This window comes from Choloepus didactylus, chromosome 7, assembly GCF_015220235.1.
Source record: "Choloepus didactylus isolate mChoDid1 chromosome 7, mChoDid1.pri, whole genome shotgun sequence".
Lineage (NCBI taxonomy): Eukaryota > Metazoa > Chordata > Mammalia > Pilosa > Megalonychidae > Choloepus > Choloepus didactylus.
The window spans coordinates 1676550-1697258 of NC_051313.1; the positions used below are offsets into that span (position 1 = coordinate 1676550).

Below are 20709 nucleotides of genomic sequence, written 5' to 3' on the forward strand. Positions count from 1 at the left end.
TTAAATAAATTGAACCCAGAACTGAAACTGATGCTAGAATTAACTAACAATGCCATTAATACAGTTACTATAGCTGCAGTACATATGTTCAAAATGTTAAGTAGAGACAAGAAATATTTTCAAAAGATGAATTTAACTACTAGAAAATGAAAACTGAAATGCCTGAGATAAGAAAAACATGGGAAGTGCATTCATGGTAGATTAGATACTGAAGATTAATGAACTTGAAAAGATAGCAATAGAAATGATCCAAAATGAAACAGAGAGAGAGAAAAAAGAATTAAAAATGAACAAAATATCAGTGAACTCAGGGACAACTTCAAGCAGCCTCACATATGTGCTGTTGGTGTCAATATAAGGAGAAGAGACAGAAAAATATTTGAAGAAATAATGATCATTTTTTTATTTGAACTACAAATCCACAGATTCAAGAAATTCAAAGAACCCCAAACTCAAGAACATGAAGAAAATGATACCAGGGCATATAATAAGAAAATAACACCAGTGATAAAAAGAAAATCTTGAGACTAGCAAGAGATGAAAGACACATTAAGTAGAGAGGAACAAAGAAAAGGAAAACAACACATTTTATGTTAAAAACAAAGCAAGTGAAAAGACAATGGAGCAACATCTTTAAAGGACTGAAAAAAAAATCTGTCAATATGGAATTCTACAAACAATGGAATCTTTGTAAAATGAAAGGATATAAACAAATTTTCTGAAACAAAAATAGCTGAAATAATTCATAGCCAGAAATCTGGCACCACAACAAAAAAATAAAGGAAGGCTTTCAGGCAGAATGATAATGATACCAGACAGAAATATAGAGCTACACAAAAAAATGAAGAAAATCCAAAAAAGAAACTGCATGGGTAAAAAATGGCATTTTATTATTTAAATCTCTTTGAAAGGTAATTAACTGCTTAAATAAATATATAAAAGTCAAATGCATGACGACAATAGCAAAAGGCTACTGCAATGTTTTCATATTGCATGTCAAGTGGTACAGATATCACATGAAGGTCGAGTGTGATAAGTTAAAGATATGCACTGTACACTCTAAGTCAACCACTAAAATAACAAAAAAGAGATATAACAAGTAACCCAACAAAAGATATAAACAGAAATAAACCATATTCACTTTGTCAAAGAGATGGCAGAAAAAGAAATAAAAGTAACAAAGAAAAGATGAGACAAAATGAAAACAAATAACAAGATATTAGATTTAGTTTAATTAATAAGCTTGTTCCCATTTGCTAAAACTGCCAGAACCCAATCTACCAGAAATGGATTAGCTTTTAAAATGGGGGTTTAGTGTTCACATATGTACAGTTCTAAGGCCATGAAAATGTCCCAGTTAGGACATCAACAAGAAGATACCCTCTAAGAGGAAAGACCAGTGCCGTCCGGGGGTCCTCTGTCCCATGGGAAGGCACATGATAGGAGTCTGCTGGGCCTCTCCAGGGTTTGGCTTCTGGTTTCCATGGCTTTCTCCAAAATGTTCAGGGCTTCTGTCTTAGCTTCTCCCAGTCGGTGGGGGTGGGGGGACTTTGGATTACGTATCTTAGCTTCTCTGAGCTCTGCCTTTTATCCTCTCTTAAAGGACCAAGGATTAAGACCCGCCTTGAATGGGCGGGGTCACATCTCCATGGAAACAAACTAACCAAAAAGCCCCACCCACAATAGGTCTGATTGGATTAAAAGAATAGAGTCTTTTCTGGGGGAACATAATAGATTCAAACCAGCACACACCACCCTCTGAACCCCAAAAGACATGTTCTTTCCATATGCAAAATACATTCATTCCATCACAATATCACAAAAGCCTTAAATCATTTCAGTAGCAATAAATAAGTACAAAGTCTTATCAAAATGAGTTACAGGGATGGTTTGTCCTAAGGCAAAACTCCCCCCAGCTGTAGACCTGTGAAACGCAGAACAAGTAATCTGCTTCCAATACACAAAGGAGGGACAGTCATAGGATAAATGTTTCCATTTCCATAGGGAGAAATTGGAAGGAAAATAGGGGTCACAGGACCCACACTCCATTAGATTTCAAAGTTTGAGGGTCATTTATCAAATGACATTCTATCCTCAGGGATTCAGAGCGGTAGTCCCACACTGTCCAAGGGCTTACCCAGCAGCCCTGCTCTCTCCAAACACTAGGGAGAGCGTTTTAATATTTCCAAGTATTGGGGAGACCACCTTGTTCTCGGCTGCACCCTCAAGCATCTGGGTGGCACCTGGACCCTCTACCATCTCTAGGGCACAAGCTCAACCCCTTTAGAACAGTGGGGTGTGGCCAGGCTCTCCCCAATCCCCAGGGAATGTGCTCCACCCTCTGAACCCAGGGCAAACTCAGCCTCTCCACAAGCATGGGTGGGTCTGCTCTCCTGACCTGCGGTGTCTTAGCTGCAGACCTTGGCTTCCATGATTCTGCCTTTGAAGTAATTTTTCCATCAATCTGTCCCTTTTCTGTCTCTTTTAGTCCAGACTGGCAGTGGTTCTGTGTATACAGAGCTCACAAAAAGTGTATTGGCTTGTGTGCTGGTTTGAAGCTTTTGTGGACCCCAGAAGAGCTAGGATCTTTTAATCCAGTTGTATGGGGTGGGACATTTTGACTGAATGTTTTCATGGAGATGTGACACACCCAACTGTGGGTGAGACCTTTAGATTAGATCATTTCTATGGCGGTGTGGACCCCACCCATTCAGGGTGGGTCTTAATTAGATCACTGGAGTCCTTTAAGAGAGCTCACAGAGAGAAGGAGCGCAGAGAAGCTGAGAGAGACATTTTGGAGAGAAGCTAAAATACGAAATCCAGAGTTTCCCCCAGGAGAAGCTAAGAGCTAACACAGACTCAGACACTTGGAAATGCAGGCAGGAGGACATATGGAGATACTAAGCTAAGAGATGAAGCCCAGAGTCTGCCCTGGAGAAGCTAATGGAGGACCCCCAAATGCTTAGAGAGAAACACCCTGGGAGAACAAGTAAGGATGCACAGGAGCTGAAAGAGAGAAGCTAAGAGAGACAGAAGCCCAGAGACATTTTGGAGAAAGTCATTTGGAAACCAGAACGTGAGGCAAAGAACCAGCAGACACCAGCCATTTGCCTTCCCAGCTGACAGAGGTGTTCCAGATGCCATCAGTCTTTCTTCAGTGAAGGGACCCTTTTGTTGATGCCTTAGTTTGGGCACTTTTATGGCCTTAGAACTATAAATTTGTAACCTAATAAATCCCCTTTATAGTGTATTGGATTTAAAGAACATAGTCTTTTCTGGGGTACATAATAGATTCAAACCAGCACAAATCCCAGTAAATGTTAATGGCCCAAGTATTTTAATTAAAAGTGACATATTGTTTGGCTAAAAAAGCAATAACCAATACTAACTGCCTCCAATAAATCCACCTTAAATATACAGAAATGGAGAATAAAAGAATTGAAAAATATATACCATAATAACACCAATCAAAACAAATATGAAGACAAGTAGATTTCAGAACAATGAATTTTACCAAGGACAATAAAGGATGATCCCATAATGATAAAGGAGAAAATAAACTAGGAGAATATAACAATCCTAAACTTTCATGAATCTAAAAACACATGTGAGCTACAAAACACATGAAGTACAAACTAATAGAAATATAAGAATCAGTAGACAAATTCATAAAGATAGTAGAAGATAGCGATATCACTGTCAATAATCAATAGACCAAGAAGATAAAAATCAGTAAGGATATAGAAGATATAGGATATAGAACACTGTCTATTAAATTGATCTAACCAGTATTTATAGAACAGCAGAATCACATTCTTTTCAAGGACACCCAGTACACTTATCAAGGCAAGCCTTGATCTGGTTCCTAAATTAAGCCTAAAAATGTTTAAAGAAATTTAAGTTATACAATGGAATGAACAATGGAATTTAATTAGGAATCAATAACAAAAATATCTAGAAAGGCCCAATATATTTGGAATCTAAATATCACACTTGTGAATAATCAATGGGTTAAAGAAGAAATTAAAAGGGAAATAGGAAAGTATTTTGAACTGAATAAAAATGAAAACACAATACATCAAAATTTGTAGGATGTCATTAAAGCAATATACAGAGGGAAAATAATAGCACAAAATGTGTATATTAGAAAAACAGCAGTCTCAAAGCAATACTCACAGCTCTCATATTTAGGAACTAGAAAATACCAGCAAGTCAAATCCAAAGTAAACAAAAGTAAAGGAATAATAAAGATTAGAGCAGAAATCAACGAAATAGAAAAGAGAAAAACAATTGAAAAATCATGGAAATCAAAGGCTAGTTTTATGAGAAGGTCATTAAAGCTAATCAACATCTAGTCAGACGTGTCAGGAATAAGAGAGAACATAAATTACCAATATCAGGAATGAAACAAAAGGCATCACTGGTAAGCCCACAACATTAAAAGGATAATAAATGTTATAAACAATTCTATGCCCATGTACTTGATAATTTAGATTAAATGGATCAATTCATTGAGGATAAAATCCATACTCACTAAAGAAGAAATAGATAACTTGAATATCCCTTAAACTGTTAAAGAAAGTGAACTTGACATTAAAAATCTTCCTGCAAAGAAAATTCCAGATCCAGATGATTTTACTGTTAAATTCTACCAAATATTTAAGGAAGAGATAATATCAATCTGACACTAACTCATCCAGAAAATTGAAGAGAATACTTCCTTACTCATTCTATGGGGCCAGTATTAGCCTACACACAAAACCAGACAAGGCATTAGAAGAAAACTACAGCTCAATATCTGTGCCGGTTTGAATGTATTGTGTCCCCCAAATGCCATTATCTTTGTGGTCTTGTGGGACAGACGTTCTGGTGCTGGTTAGATTTGCTTGGAATGTGCCCCACCCAGCTGTGGGTGGTGACTTTGGTGGGATACTCCCATGAAGGTGTGACCCCACCCATTCAGGGTGGGCCTTGATCAGTGGAGCCATATAAAACATGCTGACTCAAAGAGACTGAAGGCAATGCAGCTGTGAGTGACGTTTTGAAGAAGAGCAAGCTTGCTAGAGAGGAACGTCCTGGGAGAAAGCCATTTTGAAACCAGAACTTTGGAGCAGACGCCAGCCACGTGCCTTCCCAGCTAACAGAGGTTTTCCGGACGCCATTGGCCATCCTCCGGTAAAGGTACCCGATTGCTGATGTGTTACCTTGGACATTTTGTGGCCTTAAGACTGTAACTGTGTAGTGAAATAAACCCCTGTTTTATAAAAGCCTATCCATCTCTGGTGTTTTGCATTCTGCAGCATTAGCAAACTAAAACAATATCTCTTGTTAATATAGATGCAAAAAATCTAAACAAAATAGGGTAATTCAAATCCACAATGTATCAATTTAAATACATCTTGATTGAGTGGGATTTATCCCAGGAATTACTTTAACATACGATAACCAGTCAGTGTAATTCACCATATTAACAAACTAAAAGGAATGCATTTCATCATCTAAATTGATACAGAAGAAGCATTTTACAAAATTCAACACCTAATCCTGATAAAACTCAGAAAACTAGGACTGGAAGGGAACTCTCAAATTGATAAAAGACGTCGTGCTGTTTGGATGTATTATATACCCCAAAACGCCTTATTCTTTGATGCAAGCTTGTGGGAGCAGACATATTAGTGTTGATTAGGTTGGAACCTTTGGATTAGGTTGTTTCCATGGAGATGTGATCCACCCAACTGTGAGTGATAACTCTGATTAGATTATTTCCATGGAGGTGTGACGCTGCCCATTCATTATGGGCCTTGATTAGTTTACAAGTGCCTTAAAGATTTCAGATAGAAGGAGCTCGGTGCTGCAGCTTAGAGAGACATTTTGAAGATGGCTGTTGAAAGCGATTTTGTTGATGCCTTGGTGATACTAGTTCAGAGTTTGCCCTGAGAAGCTAAGCCTAGAGACATTTTGGAGAATGCCATTTTGAAATGCAACTTGGGAGCAAGCAGACACCAGCCATGTGCCATCTGAGCTAACAGGTTTTCCAGACACCAATGGCCTTTCTCCAGTGAAGGTATACTCATGTTTATACCTTGGTTTGGACACTTTCATGGCTGTAGAACTGTAAATTTGCAACTCAATAAATCTCCTTTATAAAAGCCAATCTGTTTCTGGTATTTGCATTCCGGCAGCATTAGCAAACCAGAGCAGACATCTACAAAAGCCTACAACTAACATCAGGCTTCATGGTGAAAGACTGAAATCTTTATCCCTAAGATCAGGAACAGAGCAAGGATATACAATCCCACTATTTCTATTAATATTCTATTGATGGGTCTAGATTGTGCAATCAGACAAGGAAAAAAGAATAAAATCCAGATCATAAAGAAGAAAGAAAACTGTCGTAATTTGTAGACACTATTACCTATGTAGAAAATTTCAGGAAATTTATTGAAAGCTTCTGGAAATAAGCGAGTTTAGCAAGATTATAGGATACAAGGTAACATAGCAAAATAAGTTGTACTTCTATATACTGTAAAAAAACAGGAAATTAAATATTAATAATACTATTTCCAAAAGAATACATTATGAAATACTTAGGGATAAAACAGATGTACAATGTTCAAGATTAGTTTACTGAAAGTACAAAACTTTGCTGAGGGAAATTAAAGATCTAAATAAATGAAGAGACATACCATGTACATACACGATAAGACTCAATATTGTTAAGATGTCAATTCACCCCAAGTTGATCTATAGATCCAATGCAATCCAAATCAAAATTCCAACAGGCTTTTAAAAATAACTTGACAAATGGATTCCAAATTTTATACCCAGAATAGGCAAAATAACTGAAAATGAAGAAAAATTTGAAGGAGTAACAATATGTGACTTCAAGATCAATAGTGACAAGAGAAAGTGTTATCAAGACAGACAAACAGACAAACGGAACAGAACAGAGAGCCCAGAAAGAGACCCACACAAAATGTCAGCAACTACTTTTCAACCAAGTTGCAAAGCAGTTCAGTCGAGAAAGAGTAATCTTTTTAATAAATAGTGCTGGGACAACTGGATATCGATATGCAAAAATAACTTCAATTCATGCCTTGCCGCATATACAAAGATTAACTCAAATATGCCTAAATGTAAAAGCTAACTACAAACTATAAAAAGTAAACTGAAACTGTAAAATATCTTGAATAAAACAGAGAAGAAAATCTTTGTGACTGAGGATACTGCAAAGATATCTTAGAAATGTCATCAAAGACAATTCATAGAAGAAGAAAAAAAGATTAATTAAATTTCATCAAAATTTAAACCTTCTCTTTAAAGGGCATTGTTAAGAGAATGAAAAGAAACCAGACTGGGAGAGAATATTTGCCAAGCATGTACCTTACAAGGGACTTGTATTTGGAATATATATAAAGAACCCTTATAACCCAATTTTTTAAACAGGCAAGAGATTTGAGCAGATCCTTCACCGAAGAAGGCAGGGATGGGGTGCTGCACCGGGTTTCTAAAATGGCCACCAAAGATGGCCCGCCCTACTGCCCACACCCATGAATCTGATGCCATACAGTTGACCTGAAAATGAGAGTGTATCTGGGTAAGCCTGATCAAATCACACAAGAAAACAGGTAGCTTTCTCCAGCTGACAGCAGAAGAGGAAGTCAGAAGGTTTTGGGGTGTGAGAAGAACCCCATGTGCCATGTGAGATGGAATGCAGCTGCTTCTGGGAAGAGTGAAGGCCCCGCACCAACAGCCAGCAAGCAGATGGGCACCCCAGACCTCCAGCTGGAGGAAACGGGTTCTGACAAAAACCTGACAGCCCTGAAGTGGGTCCCCCTGAGCCCCCAGGAAGAGCTCAGCCCAGGGGACACTGTGACTCGGACTCTGTGAGATCTTGACAGAGCTGAGTCCATCGGTGCTTCTCACCTACAGACTGTGAGATAATAAATGGGTGTGGTTTCAAGCTGTTAAGTTTCTGATAATTTGTTACACAGCAATAGAAAATGAATACAGATAGCAAATAAACATGTGAGAAGATGCTCGCAATCATTAGACACTGGAGAAATGCAAGATAACACCAAATGAGCTACGGCTGTTCACTATTAGAATGGCTAAAACTGAAAAGACACAGCACACCAACTATCGGCAAAGGTGTGGGGCAACTGCAACTTCCACACACTGCTGACGGGAACGCAAAATACTACAGCATTTTGGGAAACAATTGTGCACTTACTTAAAAAGTTAAACACACACCTGCCATAGGATGCAATCATCCCATTCCTAGGTATTTTACCCAAGAAAAATGAACACATGTCTATGCAAAAAAAAAAAATGTGTATAAATGTACATAGCAGCTTTGTTTGTAATAGCCAAACCTGGCAATAACCCCAACGCCAATCACCAGGTTAAGGCAAACGTATTGTGGTGTAGCCATACAACAGTCTACTGAACAGTAATTTAAAAAAGAATGAACCAGAGACGGGGAAGATGGCGGCATAGAGAGGAGTGGAAGCTAAGTAGTCCCCCTGGAACAACTACAAAAAAATAGAAACAACTAGTAAATAATCCAGAATAACTGCGGGGGGCCAAACGAGACCATCCACTCATCATATACCAACCTGAATTGGGAGGAATGCCCGAGAACACAGCATAAAATCTGTAAGTAAAACCTGTGGAACCAAGTCGTGAGACCCTCTTCCCCATAGCCCGAACTGCAAAGCCTCGTGGTGCCAGAGAGAAGCTCTCTCCCAGCAAGTGAATACAGCTCAGCTGAGCTCCAACTGGGGTTTTAAGTAGCGAGTGTGAACTGCTCACTACAGGTATGCATCCCCAAAAAACAGACGGAGGCTTTGGGTGACGACTGACCTTGGAGAGCAGGAGGGTTGCCTTGGACTAGGTCTGAAGGGGACTATCTGTTTCTTTCTCGGCTCAGTGGAGAAAGCCCCAGTCATTTTCAGTTTCCAGTGCTGTGACTCAGAGAAGGGTGGAGATAGCACAAGCAGAGAAAGGGACCATTGAAATGCTAATGACCTCCCTCTAGGGGGTCTATCTTCTCTAAGAGGAAAGGGGTGGGGCCCTTTCCATTCAGAACCAGACCCCAGAGCCTGGGGGAACACAGCCATACCTCCTCACACCAGTCAAGAGTTATAGGCTAACAGGCATCACCTGCTGGGCAGAAAAGCACAGTGACCCGAAGCATCAAAGGGTGGAGCAATTTTCTAAGACACACCCGCAGGGAAACCAGATACTGAATATTTCTTCCCTCTGGGACCTGAGCCTGTTCTGGTCTGGGAAAACCTGATTGGAGTAACCAAGGAAACCATGCCTAGACAACAGAAAATTACAACCTACACTAAGAAAAACAAAGTTATGGCCCAGTCAGAGGAACAAACGTACACTTCAACTGAGATACAGGAATTTAAACAACTAATCCTAAATCAATTCAAAAAGTTTAGAGAAGATATCGCAAAAGAGATAGAGGCTGTAAAGGAAACACTGGACATATATACGGCAGAAATCAAAAGTTCAAAAAAACTAGTAGAATCTATGGAAATGAAAGGCACAACACAGGAGATGAAAGACATAATGGAAACATACAACAGCAGATCTCAAGAGGCAGAAGAAAACACTCAGGAACTGGAGAACAAAACACCTGAAAGCCTACACACAAAGGAGCAGATGGAGAAAAGAATGAAAAAATATGAGCAATGTCTCCAGGAACTTAAAGATGAAACAAAATACAAGAATGTACGTATCATTGGTGTCCCAGAAGGAGAAGAGAAGGGAAAGGGGCAGAAACAATAACAGAGGAAATAATTAATGAAAATTTCCCATCTCTTATGAAAGGCATAAAATTACAGATCCAAGAAGCGCAGCGTACTCCAAACAGAAGAGATCTGAATAGGCCTACGCCAAGACACTTAATAATCAGATTATCAAACGTCAAAGACAAAGAGAGAATCCTGAAAGCAGCAAGAGAAAAGCAATCCATCACATACAAAGGAAGTTTAATAAGACTATGTGCGGATCTCTCAGCAGAAACCATGGAGGCAAGAAGGAAGTGGTGTGATAAGTTTAAGACACTGAAAGAGGAAAGCTGCAGACCAAGAATCCTGTATCCAGCAAAGCTGTCCTTCAAATATGAGGGAGAGCTCAAAATATTTTCTGACAAACAGACAATGAGAAACTTTGTGAACAAGACACCTGCCCTACAGGAAATACTAAAGGGAGCACTACAGAATGATAGGAGAAGACAGGAGTACATGGTTTGGAACACAATTTTGGGAGATGGTAACACAGCAATGTAAGTACACTGAACAAAGATAACTATGAATACGGTTGAGAGAGGAAGGTTGGGAGCGTGTGAGACACCAGAAGAAAGGAGGAAAGATAAAGACTGGGACTGTGTAACTTGGTGAAATCTAGAGTATTCAACAATTGTGATAAAATGTACAGATACGTTCTTTTATGAGGGAGAACAAGCAAATGTCAACCTTGCAAGGTGTTAGAAATGGGGAGGCATTGGGGGAGGGATGCAATCAACATAAACTAGAGACTGTAACTAACAGAATCATTGTATTAAGCTTCCTTTAATGTAACAAAGGTGATATACCAAGGTAAATGCAGATAAGAGGGGGGTATAGGGGAGGCATGTTAGACACTTGACATTGGTGGTGTTGTCTGACTCTTTACTCTGCTTTGATTTAAGGTTATTTTTCCTTTTGCTACTTCCTAGCTGTCATTTTTCTTCCTCTTTCTTTTGCCTCTCTACCTTCTTTGACTCTCCCTCCTGCCTTGTGGAAGAAATGCAGATGCTCTTATATAGATAGTGGTGAAGGTGGTGAACACATAAATATATGACCATACAGAGAACCATCAATTATTTACTTAGGATGGAATGTACGGTGTGTGAACAAAACCATATTAAAAAAAAAATGGGTTGATGACAAAACCTCGAGGGCAATATACTGAGTGAAATAAGCCAGACACATAAGGACAAATATTGCAGGGTCTCACTGATAGGAACTAATTATAATATGTAAACTCATAGACATGAAATATAAGGTACCAAGATACAGGATGAGGCTTAAGAATGGGGAGTGGTTGCTTAGTATGAGAAGAATGTTCAACTTGGATGAACTTAAATGTTTGGAAATGAACAGAGGTGTCGGTAGCAAGATGTGAGAATAACTAACAGCGCCGAATGGTGTGTGAATGAGGTGGAAAGGGGAAGCTCAGAGTCATATATGTCACCAGAAGGAAAATTGGAGGTCAAAAGATGGGAATGTATAAAACTGAATCCTATGGTGGGCAATGTCCATGATTAACTGTACAAATACTAGAAATCTCTTCCATGAACCAGAACAAATGTATGACAATACAATTAGAAGTTAATAATAGAGGAGCATATAGGGAAGAAATATATACCTATTGCAAACTATATACAACAGTTAGTAGTATTTCAACATTTTTTCATAAACAGTAACAAATGTACTATACCAACACTATGAGTCAACAATTGAGGGGGGGTGGTTAGGGATATGGGAGGATTCGAGTTTCCTTTTCTTTTTTTCTTTTTTCATCTTTTACTTTATTTCTTGTCTGGAGTAATGAAAAGCTTCTAAAAATTGAACAAAAATTAAGTGTGGCTATGGATGCACAACTGTATGAGGGTACCAGGGGCAACTGATTGTACACTTTGGATCTTTGGATAACTGTATGGTATCTGAACAATCCCAATAAAAATTAAAAAAATTAAAAAAAAAAAGAATGAGCCACTGAATTTGGCAACAGCACTGAAGAATCTCAGAATATTACCGTGAAAGAGGCCAGACCAAAAGTGTACACACCATATGACTGCTTTTATGTAAAGCTCTGGAAAAAGCAGTGAGAGAAAGCATCACAGTGTTGGGGACTGGGGTGACTGAGGGGCATGCTGGAGGGATTGCCAAGGGGCACAAGTAAACGTGGATCTACTCATTATCTCAATAGCAAGGATGGTTTCATGTGTGTAGATGTATGGCAAAACTTACCAAAATGCACCCTTCAAAATGCACAATTCTGCATGCATAAAGATGATTACAAAAAAGAAAGAAAAGGAAAATAAGTCTGCATATTTTAAAGGGCAAATCAAGGAAATTTCAAACATCACTCCATGATAACAATAATAGCGATTCCTAGAATCATAATAAAACATTAAATTTAAATCTAAATTCTATTACATATTTGATTACCAAATCGTATGCAATTAAATATATTTTGCCTATTTTATCTTTCATATATATCTATTCTCAGAAAATTAGATTCCATCATTTGGAATTGGGAAAAAGCCAAAATTGTCTTTATGTATAATGAAAGTAGTGCATGATTTATTAAAATATATTTTATAATTCAATTATTAATAAAACACTAAGTTTTTTTTAAACTTAAAATCACTTACTAATCACATACCATGCAAAAATGACAAAATTGTTTCTCTAAAATTCTCAAGCCAATTAACAAGATTGTGATACAGTGAAAAATGTACATGAGTTGGAAACCTCCAGGGTCACTGGCTGGCACAAAGCCATTAGAAACTTTTAAGCAGAAAAAGCTGCAGTGGAGTCACACTCATGCACACATGTATGAGCCTTGATTCAATTATTTATGAACACATGCTCACTGCAGGGATGTAAAAACTCAAGGAAAAGGGTGGTCTGGAATTTTCCCATTGTTTTCTTCACGCGTGCAGCTCAGCAGGGACCTGCTTTCCTTTCTGGTGGGAGGCAATTTATTTAGGCAACTTGTAATCAACAAGTAGTGTCAGCCAAGAACTTGAAGGAATCAGGAAATGAAAACAGAATTACACAACTGAGTTAATTTGGGTTATGGACATCCTGTGTCACATATTTCAGAAATACCAAGTTTGTAAGGAAACAACTGTAAATCTTAAAAAATAATAATAATAATACGATAATTGAAAGTTAAAGCCAGGTTGTTATGTTGACCACCTACTCACTTGGTTTTATTAAAATTATTTAATCTGGCATTTAGTATTAAAAGTTCAACATTTATTTTTTTTTTGCAGTATATGGTGCTTGGGTGAATACAAAGATTAAAGATCTCACTTCCCTCTCTTGAATAACTCACAGGTAATGGGGATACATGCACACAGTGACAAATTCAAAGGTGAGAGTGAGCAGGGTTGTAATAAGGTAAAAACAGCGTTCTAAGAGCACAGAGCAGGGAGAGATGGTTTCTCTCTTGGCAAGTCAGGGAGAGCTTCATGGAAGAGATGGCCTTTAGTGGTGGGAGGGAGGGGCAGAGAGGACAGAGAGGCGGGGGATGCGGGGAGTAGGGGCGCCTGGAGCTGAGGCTGGGGATGCTGAGAGCCAGCCCTGCCTTCCCTCTCTCTCTCTCTCTCTCTCTCTCTCTTTCTGTCCCCCCCCCCGCCCCCACCGATGGCCTCCCTCTCTCCCCCCTTCTTTCTTTCCTTTCTAAATGTTTTGTCTAAGCAGGGACATCCTACCAGTGAAATGACATGTTAACCATGTTGCCTGTAGAGTGCATTGAACTTAAAAACCTTGACTGATGGCAAGGGACTTACGGTATTTCCCAGCAGGGGTTATGAAGGGCCCAGACCAGAGGCCGGCAGGGATGAAAGCGAATGTGTCTCCAGGTGGAGAAGCCACTGGAGGGAGAATCTAAAGAACCTGGAAGCCAGCTGAGGCGATGGGCAAAGGAGGGGAGAGCGGGAGACGCCGAGCTCCACCGAAGGCGACTGGGAAGATGGCAGCAGGATTCTCTAAAAGGAGAAACTGGGAGAGCACATTCGGGAGAGGCAGTGATGACCCGCACTTGGGGCGGGAGGGCACGTCCACGGTGGTTTGTCCAGGAAGGACTTGAGCTCAGCGGCACGATGCTAATGTCGCAGATTAGATGGGGGCCATGTGCCCGGGACGCAAACGGTGCAGGAATCTGCAGGTGGCAAGGCCCAGGGAGCAGCCCGGGTCTCAGTGAGGTCTGGAGAGAACCCTGCAGAGGTACGGAGGGAAACGGCACGGCTGGAACCCCAGTTAAGGGTTGAGGAAATGGGGCAGCAAGAGCTGACTGATCTTCCAGGATTTAACAGGAGTGATCTATGTTGTTCTGATATTCATCAAGACAGAAGGATGGGATAAAAATAGTTACAATATATTTGAACTATGGCATTAATTTTGACATCAGCAAAATTTTGAAAGTAAAAGAAAGTATTTGTTTAGATTTCGTAGTATTTCATAGGATTTCAGCCCAGCAACCCAGCACGGCTGACGCCCAGAGGAAGGGATGCCCGGCTTGCACCTGCCCCGGGAAGGGACGTTGGCAATGAAATCTCAAAGCCCGAGTTGGGTACTTGGTTATGATAATGTGACAACATACACGCACCTTCTCTATAAAGAAGGAAAGAACAGTATTTCTCTCTAATCTTTCATAATAAACAGATTTATCAAAGGTGCATTTTTCATGTCTTGGATACAATTGTTAATAATTTTATTTCATTTAAATGGCATAATCAGTTCACAGATTATTTAAATCAAACCCTTGACTTAAATAATCTATGATCTACAAGTGCCAAAGTAATATTAAGGTCAATTAAGATATTTTTTAAACAATCACTTTAGATTGAGCCAATATCCGTTTGCTGACCTAGAAGCTTTAGCTTTGGGGCTGAGGTTTTCATTTTCAAACACATGTAACAGACATTCATGTGGTGACTTGATCGGCAACTTGCAGGGTGGTCCCAGAGCCAGTGCTCTCTTCCCACAGGGAGTGACCACACTGCGCTTCCTCACCTGACTGCAGGCTGTCTCTCAGGGATACCCCTGACCTGAGTCAGGGACTTTTCCAGCTGCCACAGCAGGGTCCAGCTCATCTCAGATCCATCACGCACAGTCATAGAACACCCGGTGCCTCCCTGCACAGAAGGCAAAAGCGAGCAGCAGGACGCTCGGAGTGGAGCCACGGAATCTCCTTCCCCTTTCAGTTGTGGGGACATCACCGCCTGCACCTGCTCACCACGTTACCCCTGCAGCTGGAGCTCCGAAGCCTGGACCACACTGCAGACCCACTCTGCAGCCCCTCCCCGTTTAATACACTCCTCTCCAGCAGCAGGATCACCCAGTGTATCAGACAGGGCTCTCCAGACAAGGTGAACCAAAAGATAAGTATGTGTGTAAATACTACAAGACTTATTACATGAATTGGCTCATGTGCCATGATAAGTGCCTTGTCCAAATTCCGTAGGGCAGGCCACAAGCTGGAAACTCCGATGAAGTCTTTGATGAATTCTCCAGGAGAAGCTGGCTGAAGCAGAGATGGAAACTCTACCTTCTGACTGCTGAAACCATCAGGTCTCCTCTGGGGCCTCCACCCGGCTGGATGAGAAGGGGTTTCCTCAGCTGACTGTAGATGTCATCACCATCAATGGAATCGATGACCAACGGTTTAAATCCATGAAATACTCTCCCAGTAACAATCAGGCCAGAGCTTGTTTGACCCAACAACTGGACGCCAAGACCTAATCATGGTGACACATGAACTTATCCAACACAGCCTGCATCACACTCCCCATTATCTCAGACCACAGCCATTTCCTGCTGTCCTGAGCCCTAACCCAGCATGAACTCTGTGCAGCCACCTGTCAAATTATACTTCTTCAGCCATCATTTGATATTTAAAGCCATCCATGTTTCCTCACTACATAAGGTAAGTTTCTTACTCTCTCATTCTGCAGCATGTCCACCCACCTTATAAGACTTAGGTGCCCTGCATCCAGAGCAGACCTGGCCCCAGCCAACGGGGTGACTTTCTGTGCCCAAAGATCCTCCTGCCACAGCGACCTTCTCGCTGACCTGTGCCTGTTGAAACTGGGGAGTGGGTGTCAGGAGGTGTTTGTTTGCTAGGCTGCTGAAGCAACTTACCATGAAATGGATTGGCTTTTAACAATGGAAATTTAATCGCTTACAAGCTTACAGTTTTGAGGCTGTGAAAATGCCCAGATCAAGGCTTCATCAAGGCGATGCTTTCTTCCCCAAATCCGGCAGCTGGCGATCCTTGGCTCCTCTGACACGTGGCAAGGCACATGGCAGCATCTGGGGCCTGTCCCTTCTCTTCCGGGTTTCACTGCCTTCAGCATCTTTCTTCTACGGTGGCTTTCTCTCCCTCTGTCTGAATTTCATTCTTTTATAAAGGACTCCAGTATGAGGATCAAGACTCATCCTGGTTGAAGTGGGCCACGTTTAACTGAAGCAGTCTCATGAAAAGGTCCCACTTACAATGGGCTCACACCCACAGGAATGGATTAGCTTTAAGAACAGGTTTTTCCAGCTCCAACCCACCACCCACACTGAGGTGTCCAGTGACTTGGGAAGGGGCCATGAAGAGCAGGTTCCTTCTGGGAAGGTTTCTGTCACCAGAGCTGATCTGTTATGTTTGTCCACTATCCTTAGCTGTTTGTCCCCTTTGGAAACCCAAAGCTCAGCATGAATCCCAGGTGCTCCCCCCTCACCTCCGCCCCTCACACGAGGACTCCGTCTGCAGCTATAATGGACATCTCCATTTTGTAGTGTCTGGCTCTCTTTTCGGTGGGGCTCCCTTCCTGATCTCCAGAGGTAGAGGAATATATTATCTACCAACCACTGCTGATGATTCCACTGGCCCAGCTCTCTCTCTTGGACCTCAGAGCACCAAGAACCCATTTAACTCAATGCTTAGTAAGATAATTTATTCTTCTGTTTAGTGTACCTTTTACATTACTGATCATAACTTGGCTTTTGTGATAGCCCTATTTTCAAATTTCTATAGACAAATACTTATGTTTTGATTGTTTTAGAGATTTCTAGAAATTTAAGAGTGCATTTCAGTCAACAGAGACAGCTTAATTTAAATACAATGAAATATATTTCATTCTGTTTCTGGAAGAGGTTTAATGATATTTCATCACCAGTAAGAGTCCAGAAGGTTACATGGTTCTTCTCACCTTTGCAATTTACTGGTTATTCACTGTTGGTTTGAATGTGCTGATAGAGGTGGAATACAATTTTTGTGACTATAAACACCATATCATGCTTCTATTTCAAACTGCCCATCAAAGGTCCAAATAGTCTTGTGTTTAAAGCTTTTATATTAATGTTTCTAATGACTTAATACTTAAATTGCATGTTTTCTTTTTTGTCTTATGTATTTTGCATGCTATTCACAAAAGCTTGTATTTTGTACCTTGAGAAGATCAAATTTTTGTCTTGACATCAGCACAAAACTCCCAGGGGCATCTAAATTGTGAAAGAATCTTCAGAATGCCAATTAATTTTCAAACTGATTCATTTAAACCTGTTTATAATTCTAATTATTATTAGGAACCAATAATTTGTAACAGTTGTAATGGCAATAAAAACAAAACAACTGTTCCCAAAGATGAAATTAAAAGAAGAGGATAACTTCATTTAGAAAAATGAATTAAATCATGGTCTTAAAAATTTTATCCACAACATCATTTCCTCACTTAAGAGGGACTAAGTGGAGTTAAAAAATATCTGATAAAAATCACAGAAGTTTAGTGCTGGAGGAAAAACACAAATCAGGGAAGGATGGGAGTGCCAGGTGGGAACAATTTTTAGATGGTCTTTTATTTTAAGAACAGAAACCAAGTGTGGAAATAGAAAAACACCTTGCCAAGGTCACCCGGAAGGGGTAGCAGCGTGAAGTCTGGAGTGGAGATTTCACCCATGCTGAGGCAGAAAACCAGAGAATACATGAAAGAGAAATAGTTTATCTCATGTAAAAACCCACGGCTCAGTTGCCTGGCAAAATTTTTCTTGTTGATTCAAAACATTATCAGTTTCGAACTTTGCCAAGAGCAGATCAGATGGGAAAGGGCGGGGGAGTTGGGCTGCAGCCAAATTCAGAAGGAATGAAACCAAGGAACCCATTTAATAAACGAATGTGCTCGCCGGGCTCAGCAAGGCCAGGCAGGGTCCGTGTCCCCAGGCTGCTCGCGGTTATGGGGCCAAGGAGATACGGGCAGATGGCAGCTCCGGGAGGGCAAGGCTCTGTGGGACAGCCAGCTCCAAGGCCTGAGGAGCTTTTCTCTTATATCTACACCCAGCATGAGGTGAGAGTTGTTTGCACGTCTTGGATGTGTAGCCATGAGGTGTGGTAGAATGGCACATAAAAGCCTACTCGGCATCTCCCTAGCCTATTCCAAACGACATTCACAGGGGGCCTTGCTGGACTCCGGCCCTGGGTCCCGTGCGAGCGATGCCGTATCCCTGACCCTGCATCTGTGACCCTGCCCGTGACACACTTGCCTTTCCTCTTCTGTAATTATATGTACGTCTTATGGATAAATATCCATTATAATCCAACTCGGATCTCTTCTGTGGAAACAGGAATATGAGAGAAATGGCATTATTTTCTCAAAAAGAAATGCAGAGCACTGGCAAGGGAAGTTAGCTTCTCTCCATCACCGCTTCACAGACAGCCCAAGGTGATGGGCCTGTGGAGTCTAGGATTTAAGACCCCATCTCTCTCGGATACAAACTCCTTAAAGGCAAAGACTCTCCCAAGTTCCAAGAGAGCTCTGAGCCTCTAACATGCATTAATTGTAACCATCGTTGACAAAATGCTTTTTGTGGTGTATTCAAAAATTATTTTGGAACTGTTGAAATCACTGTTCTTCATTCATTCATTTATTCTTCATTCAATTAACAGTTTTGAGTACATACTAAAAGCCGGAAGCCATTCCAGGTGCTGAGGATACAACATTGTGTAAAACAGGAAAGAATAAAAATAAAATACAAAATCCCTGCCTTCATGGAACTCATATTCCCTCAAAGAGAAAAATGAATAAACATGATTTAAAAATGGTAAAATTTACATTGTTATGCGAGTAGAAATATCAATGAAGAAAATAAAGCAGCAAAGGAAAACAGGGCACTTTTGTTTTGTTTTGGCAGGGAAAGGGGGGTGGTTTGCAATTCAAATCAGGCCCCTGAAGAAGCTGGCAGGAGGGGACATTTAGGTACAAGTCAGGAGGTGAGGGGGCAAGCCCTATGGACACCTGGAGAGGGTTCCCAGCAGAGGAAACAGTAAGTGCAAAACCCTGAGGTGGGAACCCCTGGGGCTTCCAGGGAGGGGGAAGGAGGCCGTGTCCCTGGAGCTAAGGGGACCGCGGGGCCCTAACGTCACAGAAGCAAAGGGTCTGGCCAGGAGGGTCCTGGGACCCCGGTCCCCGAGAATGGAAGCCGTGAACAGTGTGGAGAGGCCCTGACCTACACAGGTGCGCGGCTGCCGAGTGATTCTGGTAGAATCACCTGAGTAATAAAACAGTTTCTGGAATTTAAGCTAGTTAGGGTAAGATGCATGTGTTCTTTACCTGCTTAGGGGAGGGGACAGACCTGGGGAAGCCGAGAATCCATGGGGAGGGGTGTGGGAGCCGGAGCGGCAGGCCTCAACGGCGCAAGACCCCGGCAAGCAGGAAGTGCCTCCCTCCCCACAGACACAGCAAGAGCGCCTCTGTGAGCCCCTGGGGTGCAGTTTGGCCACTGGTACCCGCTCACAGTAGGAATAAATCTCAGAGATTTCCTAAGGTCAAACAGTAGCCGAAATCCTGCGCCGTTAGCAACTGTAAAGAGACACACCGCCCCCACCCCACCCCACCCCCCCAAAAAACAAAGCCCAAACCGTGAGGCACTCGCAGGACACCTCCCCAACCCCCTCCCACCCCACCCCAGGCCCCGACAGAGAATCCTACAAGCTCCGTGAGCCAGGGTTAGTGCACGTCCTTGGAGTAAAACTTAGAAACATGAACCACATATTCACATCGTTTCAACCTTTTAAAGCCCTTTGGCGCGCGGCTTCATCTGGGTAGAGGTCTTTAGATGTTGGCCTGGGGCCGACCACCCTGGGGCCTCGGCCTTGGGGTGAGGGTTACTGAGGCTCCTGGGCGGGGGGCGGGCACGGGGGGCGCGCGCGGCGGGAGTCCCGGGGTGGGCCCCAGGGGGCGGGCGAGGCCGCGGGGCCCGGGACGGCCTAGGACGGGGCCCGGGGCCGGGGCAGGTCTGGTGGGGACGGGGCTGGGGCCGGGGGGCGCGCCCTTACTCCTTGGACTTGTCCGAGCCGTGCGCCGAGTTGATGTGGTGCACCTCCTTCTTCTTGCTCTGTTTGGAGGCCATGGCTCAGGTAGGCCCCAGCTCCGCGCTGCGCAGCGCCGCGACCCCCGCGCAGGCCCTGGTCCCTGTTGCCTGGAGACCGCGGCGTCCCCCACGGTGGGCGGGGCGGGGCGAGGTCCCGAGGGGCGGGGCGAGGGCGGGGTCCGGGAGGGCGGGGCGGGCTCCGGGAGCCAGGCGGGGCGCAGAGGGCTCCGGGTCCCCGCGCCCAGGTGGCAAGTGGGGAGCTGTCTGGGGCTTTCGGGGCGCCCTGCAAGCCTGTCCCAGCCGGGTCGATGGCGCCCTGATCCCGGATCGATGCGCTCCGCGGTGAGGCCGGCCCCGCCTGGCTGCGCCTTGGGAACCAGGGAGAGTCGCCGGCCCCCGGGTTCTCCGCTGGTGGAGGTCGGTATCTGCGCGCCCACCCAGGCCTTGTGTTGGCCGAACTAACACGTTCCTGCAGCAACTGCTCATGGGGCCTTTCGGAACCCTGAACCTGGCGGTGGCAGGAACACCTGCGTCTCAGGTGAACTGGGTGGGCGTAAGA

General features: G+C 42.6%; 1 protein-coding gene across 6 annotated transcripts in view; it reads right to left on the reverse strand.

The window, feature by feature from the left end:
* ADGB (androglobin) overlaps positions 1 to 20290 on the reverse strand; it is a 211555-nt gene extending 191265 nt beyond the window's left edge. For 5 of the 6 annotated variants that reach the window (XM_037842492.1, XM_037842490.1, XM_037842489.1 and 2 more), the window contains exon 1: positions 20116 to 20289. In XM_037842492.1, coding sequence (XP_037698420.1) covers positions 20116 to 20189 — 74 coding nt within the window. In that variant the 5' untranslated portion in view covers positions 20190 to 20289. Of the gene's footprint in view, positions 1 to 20115 lie in introns of all 6 variants that reach the window. The other variant, XM_037842491.1, reaches the window with a different exon arrangement.
* Positions 20291 to 20709: the final 419 nt, after the last annotated feature.